At 38.8% G+C, this 10893-nt stretch overlaps 1 protein-coding gene across 2 annotated transcripts in view; it reads left to right on the forward strand.

Moving 5' to 3' along the window:
- The window catches only part of ADAM21 (ADAM metallopeptidase domain 21), a 41757-nt gene extending 32453 nt beyond the window's left edge, over positions 1-9304 (forward strand). Inside the window, exons 1-2 of one of the 2 annotated variants that reach the window (XM_055097743.2) lie at positions 1524-1656; positions 6748-9304. In XM_055097743.2, the coding sequence (XP_054953718.1) occupies positions 6899-9067 (2169 nt within the window). In that variant the 5' untranslated portion in view covers positions 1524-1656; positions 6748-6898 and the 3' untranslated portion in view covers positions 9068-9304. Of the gene's footprint in view, positions 1-1523; positions 1657-6747 lie in introns of those variants that run through there. The other variant, XM_034937733.2, reaches the window with a different exon arrangement.
- The last annotated feature ends 1589 nt before the right edge of the window (positions 9305-10893 follow it).

Here is a 10893-nt window from a genome sequence, read left to right on the forward strand (position 1 = left end):
TATTTCAGGACCTACTGTACATTGTTTCACCTAAAGTTGCAGTTTCCAAGAACCTATTCATGACGTTGAGGACTTACTATACTTACTAGGAATAATAGGAAAAAATGTGTCTACTCTATCTTTTCTGGAACCAGAAGTTCTTAGTGCTGATTCTACAAAGAAATAAATGTTGTCCGGGTGCCTGTAATCCTAGCAATTTGGGAGGCCAGATCACTTGAGCCCAGGAGTTTGAGACCAGCCTGACCAACATGGAGAAACCCTATCTCTATAAAAGATACTAACAAACAAACAAACAAAAAACAGCTGCACTCCAGCCTGGGTGACAGAGTGAGACCCTGTCAAAAAAAAAAAGAAAAAGAAAAAGAAGAAGAATAAATAAATATTACTCCTTCTTACAGCTAGAGAGATCAAGCCAAGCTCCTTTGGGAAGCTTTCATTCTTTTCCCACCTATGGATCTTGCAGGTTACTATTTGTTCTGCCTGAAGCAGGCATTCTATTCTTCCTCAATTATCTTTCTCCCTGCGTAGAGTTTCTTCGCTCTGCTTACTAGTGCTACTGGCTTGCTACTAAGCTTTTTCCATGATTGAATGTATGTGGTTTCCTCTACTCTAATTTTTTGGGGCTATGTATACCTCATTGTAAATGATGTCTGGTATAGAAGTAGATGTTATCCACTGAGTCCAGCAGAAGACAAACCTCTTTGTATCTACCCCTCCTAAGGCAGAGGTGTCTCCAGTTTTGCATGTATGAGCAAAACAGTTTATAAAAAGGAACCTTGTCAGATTTCTAAAGAAACCAGCATAAATAGTAGAATCTTTTCCTGGCAGGAAATGGAAGGGGTCTGTAATTAAAACTGCTTCTAATTGATGGTTATCTCATGAGGCTCTGATTCTACCAGGTAAATTAGGAGTTGACAAAAATCTATAACAGAAATTCCCAAAGTTAGAGTTAATATTTTATTAAATTAGTCTTTATCCTATGTAGTTTTTATAAATTGAACTCATCTTATTGATTATATATTTTACCAAACACTATACCATAAATTCTCCACCAATCATTTTGAGCATACTTTTCTCCAAAACATTATAGTCTAATAGGAGATGCAATTTTTAAAACTCACGTATGAAACAGAAAATAGCAAGGATATAAATTTTGTCACACAAAAATGTATTGCATATTAAAGTTATAAAGAGAGTTACAGGATGTTAATGTTTTCTGGATTATTTAGGAAAGATTTGATAATGGAAGTGGAATTTGATCTTGCCCTATAAAGTTACTATAATTCAGTTCAATGGGAAAAGTGATTAGACGGTCTAGACCAATGCAATGGCACCAGCAAAATTACGAACCTGTGCTGTCAGGGGACATAGACTAGAGGTGAGGAGACAACCCAATTCCAATTGTATTAAATTTGGAAATGAGTATAGAAATGGCAGGATGAGAGCAAGATATTCTTCAGAGCCTATTATTATTTCTGTAGAATTGAAAGTTCCTTGTTGCTAAGTAGCTAAATCTAGAATTTAGTCACCTGAGAGACAACAGGGAGAGGGCTTATGTTTCCCTTTGTTCTGTGGCCTCAGCTACAAACCATTGATAAAGCATGGTATAAACCATCTAGACAGAAATGGCCATGGAAACTACTGTTTCTTCTGATGGTAAGTCATTCATAAAGTTTGGTTCTATGCATAATTTGGTATCCAGAGTAGTCCACTGGATAATGTGAAGTCTCTTAATTTTTGTTTTGTTTTCATTTTTTTCTTTGTTTGTTTGTTTTGAGATGGAGTCTCACTCTGTCGCCCAGGCTGGAGTGCAGTGGCACGATCTCGGCTCACTGCAAGCTCTGCCTCCTGGGTTCACACCATTCTCCTCCCTCAGCCTCCTGAGTAGCTGGGACTGCAGGTGCCCACCACCACGCCTGGCTGATTTTTTTGTATTTTTAGTAGAAACGGGGTTTCACCATGTTAGCCAGGATGGTCTCGATCTCCTGACCTCATGATCCGCCCTCCTCGGCCTCCCAAAGTGCTGGGATTACAGGCGTGAGCCACCGCGCCCGGCGTGTTTTCATTTTTAAAGATATGAGTGACTTGAGCATGGATGTAGGTAGGGTGACCAACCATTCCAGTTTGGTTGAGACTGAGGGGATTGCTGGGTGCAGCACTTTCAGTTTTAAAACCAGGACAGTCCTGGGAAAATCAGGATGAGGTAGTCACCTCAATTGCCAGTAAGGAATAGATAAAGTAGTAGAAGATGAAGATGCAGTTGAGACTAGGGAAAATTGATAGAAACAGTCCTCAAGTAGGTGGGAGAGATGATCTGGAACCATAAGGGGCTAATGAGACTAGAGAGGTAGTAAGGTAGAGAAGAGGTAGATATAGGTGGATTCAGATGGTGAAAGGCCCAGAAACCATTTTGTCTTTGAATTTGGCGTGTGTGTGTGTGTGTGTGTGTGTGTGTGTGTGTGTGTGTGTGTATCATATTCCAGAGAAAGAAATCCATTTTATATTGTGACATTGTGGCCTTACACACACTTACACCCCACATATTTGGCACTGTGTGTGCAAGGGTTGCTAAGGATCTTCTAGGGATGCCTTCTGATATTTCTGTTCTATTTCCTTAAGGAAAAAGACTGCAGGCTATAGCCAGCTGAATTACTTCCATGACTCTAATGGGACAGATATTAGTGACAGACAGATAGGAAAACAGTGCATTAGGGCATTGGAATAAGAGGGAAGATGGGTAGAGAGCGGTCTTGATGAATTTGAAATAGCTGTGGGGAAAGGAAGAGTTTATCAAACATGCAGAAGAGGGCTGTTGGCTCTCTTGATAGTCCGCTGACATTAGAGGACACGGATTTATAGTGGTACCACTTCACAGTATCCATGGTAGAATGATGGTACTTCAGGAGCTTTGGTCTCTGTAAGTCCTAGGAATGAAGACAATGAGTCTGGCTTTAAAGATTTTTTTGAAGTTATTCTCCTGTTATTGCCTGCTGTCATGCTGAGCTCCAAGGAAAAGAATAATATGACACAGGTTTGTGTAGCTTATCAGTCCTTTCCACAACATTATATCTTTGATTAGTTCTTCCCATTTTCAATCCTCCCATCCACAACAACTGTCACTCCACAGTAAGTAGAAAACATATCAAGAGAGATACAGAGAGCAAATCTGGCAGTTAGAATTTCATCCCAATTCAGAGATCTTTGTTCTTGGAAGTTTTGCCTATGAACTTTGCTTTTCTCTTCCATGCTACTTGCACCTTGTGGAATAAGGTGCCTAACTTGCAGCAGTGAAAACTGCCCAGATGAATCCAGCCTCTTTAGGCAAGTTAATGGTAAGGATAATGTTCAGCTTGAAACAAGTTTTCCCCATCTTCCAGCATCCACATAGCCAGTCTAGGACAAGAAAAGGAAAAAAGCCTTAAATACTTTATATTAGAAAGGAAAGGTACTTGGTTAACTAACTACTGTGATTGAGAGACAATGAGAATGGATTTTCAGCTGCTGGCACTATACATAAATGAGGAAAACTCAGAAGATTGAGGAGGTGCAAATGCAATATCCAGGAGAATAAAGAAAAGAGCAATATGGCATAGGAAGTTTTGAAATATCTACTGGATTTTATATCTCTATTCCTTAGGCTGGGGATCCAGGACAAGCCATTTCAGTTTTGATTTCTATATTCTCTTTTTAAGCCTTTCACAAACACATTGGTTTTGGGATTTTTTTTTTTTTCAGAGCAGCATTAGTAGCTTTGATGTAGGAGTGGAGAAAGTATGTGAAGGATTAATGCAGTTCCTGCCCACCCCCCATCCCCCGACAGTCTCTGTCACATTTAGGACTCTCTAGAGTCAAAGATTTTGGCATACAGTGCTTGAAGGGATGAAACTGGTAGCAGAGCTTGAATGGATTGGAAGACAAGAACATTAAGAGAAATGCGGGATGATGAAAGAAAAGTATTTGGGTTTTCTTTGGGTTTGAGAAACAGGTATAGCAGAAGTAAGGGGGAGAGCTGGGAGAACTAAAAGTGTTGGTAAATTGATTAGGATATATGAATTTTTTGTGTGTTGACAAGGTATACATTATGACTATGAGTGGGTGGGCTGAATTACACTGAAGATGAATTGAAGAGGTTAAAAAAAACTTTAAAAAACCCTGTCTTGTTTTCAGATGGGTTTTCTATATACTTGCTAATATTACTTTAAGTTGAGGGTAGGAATTTTGGTGGAGAATAATTTTATCAGTCAGGGGCCAGAGCCTTTGAATTTTGTCCAAGTGTGATAAGGGTGGTTGAAGAGACATCTAAAAATAGTGTAGTCAGATATTGCAGGATAAATGATTTGGTGTTGATGTTGTGGGCTGTGGAGAACAGGAACTCTGGACCTTGTGGTGCATGTGACTTCTGAGGATGGGGTTTCTCAAGAGGAAGCCTTTAGGCAAGCAGTAAATTCTATTAAAGCTCAGGTTCAATACAGTAAGTAGATGTAGGGAGCTTTCTGTGAAGAGGTACAGGATGGAGTTGGTTCTCTCTCTCCTTTTGTCTTTAAAGGAAGCCTCCAGAAAGCACAAGGGAAGGTATAAGAAGAGAATATAAGGAAACTTGAATCAGGGCAAAGAAAGCATTGATTAGAAATGGATTCAAAATCCAGGAGATGATTGGTGTTGGGTCAGGCATGTTCATTTTTATATCTTCTGTGTCAGTCCTCTTAGATTAGCTTGATTTAAATGCTTTTCCTTTTTGTTCTTATAAGAAACAGCACCTACCTTCATCAATATGTTGATCACAGTCAGAGGTGAAATTAAGTTTTTGGGCCTGATGCAAGATGAGGGGCCCACTTTAAGAAAAATAATACCAAGTTACAATTGCAGAAAATCAGTATGAAAATCAGGATTTATTTAGCATAAGAAAGAAGCTGCAACAAACTATAAATATTAAAAGGTTGAAAACACCATAAACATCACAAAATTTAATCCCCTCATTATTACATTAATCAACTTCCTAACTCACTTTTATGATACCTTTTCCCTACAGTTTTTAAATTGCTTAATTAACTCCCTTAGGAGAATTATTTTGTTATAATTTCTATGGCAAGAACTGAAAGGCATTTGCCTTTCCCTAGTATGTTTAATAAAAATTCATTTGGTATTATTAATAGTTTAGAAAAGAAAATTCAGCTTCACAGCTTGTTATTGGTAATGAGATAAATAATTAAATTTACTATTGTCAAATTTTAGAAAACCTCTATTGTCTTTTATGTATGCGATGTAATATTTCAGGGTGTTTGAGATTTTTCTTGTATAGGGACTAATTTTGATTACTCATAATTATATGACTTTCATAAAGTCCATTGCTGAGCCCCTTACAGGGTCTTTATAGAGGTCTGTACAGTGAGGATCCCTGAAGCATAAACTTTGTCCGGTTTTGATCATATTATAATTATCTATTTTTTTGTTTGTTTCTACACATGCTCAGTGCTTATTAGCCTCACTTTTGACAGTCATTTGAGACTATGATGAAATATATGGACACTCTCCTCAGCAAAAAAAGTCATGAAATACATAAAATATTGAATACAATATTACTGACCTCCTAAAGCTTATTCTTGCTCCTGCCACAGTTTCTGCACTAAATTGATAATTTATTTAATGCTCTGTATTTTGATTTTCTTTCTCTAATATCTAGCACAATATCCTGCACTTTGTATGCTCTAAACACGTAAAGACTTGTTTAATAAATAGAAAAAGAAATGGATAAGTGTTGCCAGCCAGACTGTATGACAGGTGCAGAAATTCCCCACTTTCAAAAACTGTTGGTAAATATATTTGAGCAAACACTCAGACTCTTCCCTGGCAATCCTAAAATACTAGACTCTACAATGGTTTTTGCCCTAATAAGAAAAGAGTTCCTTTTCCAAAGACCTTTAAACTGCACAGATTCTCATTTTCTCTTCTGAAAGCATTTCCTTTTGTCTTTGGGACTCTCCTGTAGCTAACTGGAGAGAACAACATTATTCTCTCCATATCCTTAAATGATGTCAGTGTTTCATGAATTTTTTTTCTTTTCTAAAAATTATACTACAATATGAACACATTTTAGTTGCATTCACTTATAATCCAAGACATTTCGCAATCCCTCCTCCGTTTTTCCATTTTTCATTGTACATAGAGCTATATGAGGCATTACAGAGGATACTAAAATGAATGAAAATCATAAACCCTGCAGTCAAGAATCTTTCAGTCTAATGAACTTATGAGTAAAGATGAATACAATGAGGAATAGTAAATAACTTTGAGATAAAGAAACTAAAGTAAATCATAAGACTGATGCAACTTGACACAGAATTGTGATTATTTTTGATGTCTCCAGTTTTGACAGTCAAAGAAGACACTATCAATAGTTATTGCAAGGGCAACAGGCATAAACTAATACTATCTTGGACAATTTGATATATAGAGTCACCCTACTCTTAAGTTTCTTTACTTTTGCTTTTACTTTTTATTATGGACATTTTCATACTGCCTGTAAAGATTGAGATAACTATTTAAGTACCCATCTTCCAACTTCAACTATTATCACCACGTGGCCCATGTTGTCTCCTCTATACCCCCTAAATCCCCACCCTCATTTACTAAAAGCAAATCCAAAGCATTTTCTTGATTCATCAACCAGTTTTTCACTACTCCATTCTTTTTCTCTCCTGATTCCTTACTTACCACCTTTCCAACCCATCTTTTTATTTTTACTTCCAGCACTGCAGTTCTGATCTAACTCTGCCAGGACACAGATCCACAGGGTCAGCCCTGCATCCTGAGCAGCTTAGAGGGAGAAGCCAGACCAGCAGTGCCTCACACCTTGTCCTCTTCTGCTCTGGACAGATGGCTCCATAACGACAGCTTCATAATGGCAGTGGATGGGACCCTAATGTACATCAGGGTCACTCTTCTGCTGCTCTGTCTTGGGGTATTTTTGTCTATTTCTGGCTACTGTCAGGCTGGGCCCTCCCAGCATTTCACTTCCCCAGAAGTGGTGATCCCCTTGAAGGTGATCAGCAGGGGCAGAAGTGCAAAGACTCCTGGATGGCTCTCCTATAGTCTGCGGTTTGGGGGCCAGAAACACGTTGTTCATATGAGGGTCAAGAAGCTCTTAGTTTCTAGACACCTCCCAGTGTTCACTTACACAGATGAGCATGCCCTCCTGGAGGATCAGCTCTTCATCCCAGATGACTGTTACTATCATGGTTACGTGGAGGGGGCCCCTGAGTCTCTGGTTGTGTTCAGTGCTTGTTTTGGGGGCTTTCGAGGAGTATTAAAAATAAGTGGCCTCACTTATGAAATTGAACCCATCAGGCACTCTGCCACATTTGAACATCTGGTTTATAAGATAAACAGTAATGAGACACAATTCCCAGCTATGAGATGTGGCTTAACAGAGAAGGAAGTAGCACACCAACAGTTGGAATTTGAAGAGGCTGAGAACTCAGCTCTGGAACCAAAATCTGCTGGTGACTGGTGGACTCATGCATGGTTTCTGGAGCTAGTTGTTGTGGTGAACCATGATTTCTTCATTTACTCTCAAAGCAACATCTCAAAGGTGCAAGAGGATGTATTTCTTGTTGTCAACATAGTGGATTCCATGTATAAGCAGTTAGGTACTTACATAATTTTGATTGGAATTGAAATTTGGAATCAAGGAAATGTTTTTCCAATGACAAGCATAGAACAGGTCCTGAACGATTTCTCTCAATGGAAACAAATCAGTCTTTCCCAGCTACAGCATGATGCTGCACATATGTTCATAAAAAATTCACTTATAAGTATACTTGGCCTAGCCTATGTTGCAGGAATATGTCGTCCACCTATTGATTGTGGAGTTGATAATTTTCAAGGAGATACTTGGTCTCTTTTTGCCAACACTGTGGCCCATGAGTTAGGTCATACGTTGGGTATGCAGCATGATGAAGAATTCTGTTTTTGTGGGGAAAGAGGTTGCATCATGAATACTTTTAGAGTGCCAGCAGAGAAATTCACCAATTGCAGTTACGCTGATTTTATGAAGACCACCTTAAACCAGGGATCATGTCTGCATAATCCTCCAAGATTGGGGGAAATCTTTATGCTAAAGCGCTGTGGGAATGGTGTGGTTGAAAGAGAAGAGCAGTGTGACTGTGGATCCGTACAGCAGTGTGAACAAGACGCCTGTTGTCTGCTGAACTGCACTCTAAGGCCTGGGGCTGCCTGTGCTTTTGGGCTTTGTTGCAAAGACTGCAAGTTCATGCCATCAGGGGAACTCTGTAGACAAGAGGTCAATGAATGTGACCTTCCAGAATGGTGCAATGGAACATCTCATCAGTGTCCAGAAGATAGATATATGCAGGACGGGATCCCCTGTAGTGACAGTGCCTACTGCTATCAAAAGAGGTGTAATAACCATGACCAGCATTGCAGGGAGATTTTTGGTAAAGATGCAAAAAGTGCATCTCAGAATTGCTATAAAGAAATCAACTCTCAGGGAAACCGTTTTGGTCACTGTGGTATAAATGGCACAACATACCTAAAATGTCATATCTCTGATGTCTTTTGTGGGAGAGTTCAATGTGAGAATGTGAGAGACATTCCTCTTCTCCAAGATCATTTTACTTTGCAGCACACTCATATCAATGGTGTCACCTGCTGGGGTATTGACTATCATTTAAGGATGAACATATCTGACATTGGTGAAGTGAAAGATGGTACTGTGTGTGGCCCAGGAAAGATCTGCATCCACAAGAAGTGTGTCAGTCTGTCTGTCTTGTCACATGTCTGCCTTCCTGAGACCTGCAATATGAAGGGGATCTGCAATAACAAACATCACTGCCACTGTAGCTATGGGTGGTCCCCACCCTACTGCCAGCACAGAGGCTATGGGGGCAGTATTGACAGTGGCCCAGCATCTGCAAAGAGAGGAGTTTTTTTGCCGCTGATTGTGATTCCTTCTTTGTCTGTTTTGATTTTCCTGTTTACTGTTGGGCTTCTTATGTATCTACGACAATGTTCTGGTCCCAAAGAAACTAAGGCTCATTCATCAGGTTAAGAAAATGTCTCTAACTTAATATTCCATGCATTAGTACACTTTAGTCTCTTGGCAGTAGAAACATTAGTACATCCCTGAAACTGAGCACATTTCTGACCATTTCCAGAAAGCTGCAAAGATCTTCCCTTACATTAGTACCACAAACATTGTCATTAAGTTCAAGTTATTCTTAACATGTTTCTATCTATTGTTTATTGTTTTAAGCAGCAAATAAAGCTACATCCTTCCCTCCCTTTAGTCCTTGTTGTGTTTCTTGTGCATAGAGATGACTTATGGGAAATATATGAGATGTGTCTGCCTCAGAGTGTCCAGGGGTGAGGCTTACCTCTCTACTGACATTTATCAATGTGAGAAAATTACTTAAATTTTCTGATGTTCTGCTTCAAAATCTGAAAAGGGGTAGGGGTCATAATAATATTTGTCCCACCCAACTTCTTGGTTTTATTTGGTAACCAAAAGAGAGAAATAAGTGAATTTTTGTTAAGTATAAACAGATTGTTATCTGATGAAATCTCCTGATCTTGCTCCCTGTGTGCTTCCTAGCTCTTTGTCTTAATTTGGCAGTTTGGATATCCTTTTGGAGCATTTTCTTGCTTCACATACCAAAATATAATCTCCATGAGGGTGGGGTTGTTTTCATCTGTTTTGCTCATCATTGTATCCTTGATAGCCGGAACAGTGCACAGTGCTTACTACACAATAAATACTTAAATGAAATCATGAATCTGAATGGAGTATTAAATAAATGAAATTATGAAAAGTAAAAATAATATTTTGATACCTTGGGATGTCATTCTGATCCTCTTTTTTAAACTACTGGAGCTCTTGCTCAAAATTAAACTTTGAATATTTAAAATGCTGCTGTTTGTACCTGGTGCAGTTTGCTGGTCTTTTCTTCCCCCAGTGTATCTTCTCCGTCTATTCTCAGTGCTTTTGGAAAGCCTGTCTCTTGAAAACACAGAGTGAGTCAGATACCCTTTGTATTGATCAGTTAACTTCTGAATGGCACTCTGTAAATTGAGTCAAAATACCTTTTGCATATCATTTTTCATTATGCTTTGCCAACTTTGCATCTTCTATCTATTTCATGTTTAGAATATATTTGGCTGTGTCATTCTCTGCATATTTGTACATGAAATCCCCATTCCCAAAATGCTGTTTACCACCCTGCCCCTACTCCCTTGCCCTGGAAAACTCCTATTTTCTCTCAATAGAGGTTAAATGTTATATCTTCGTAGAAGCATTCCTTATGAAATGGTAAGTGTTCCACTTGTGTGCCCCATCACTTTGTGGTCACCCCTTTATGGTTTGATGTCCTCTAGGAATAGAGATGGAGAGGGTCCAACAATGTGCTAGCAAAAAGAAGCAGAGGACAGCTACTGGAGCCATACAAGGAGGGAGGAGTGAATCAAGAATACAATCTGGTCAAATCAGAGAAAGCTCCACATGTTGTAAGTGTACACATCCATATGGAGACAAAAGATAGCTGCTCCAGTTTATTGGTTCTTTTTTGAAAAGCTTTATGGTAAAAAGCCATTGAAGTTGATTACGGTAAAATTTGTCAGCCTAATGTTCTTTTATATTTGCCGAGTTTTGTATTTCTGCTTGCGATTACTTTTCTGGGATTATGTTGGTTTCAGCTCTTATGCTTAATTGTGGAATTTATTTTGCTATAAGGAATGAGATAGGTATCTAATTGTATACTTTTCCAAATGGGTAGCCTGTTGTCCTGATACACTTCATAGAATAAATCCTTTATCACTGCTTTGCTGGTAAATTGGTATCCTGTATTGTATTTTAAAGTTAATTTGTTAGAGTCACCTTAT

This window comes from Pan paniscus, chromosome 15 (genome assembly GCF_029289425.2).
Source record: "Pan paniscus chromosome 15, NHGRI_mPanPan1-v2.0_pri, whole genome shotgun sequence".
NCBI lineage: Eukaryota > Metazoa > Chordata > Mammalia > Primates > Hominidae > Pan > Pan paniscus.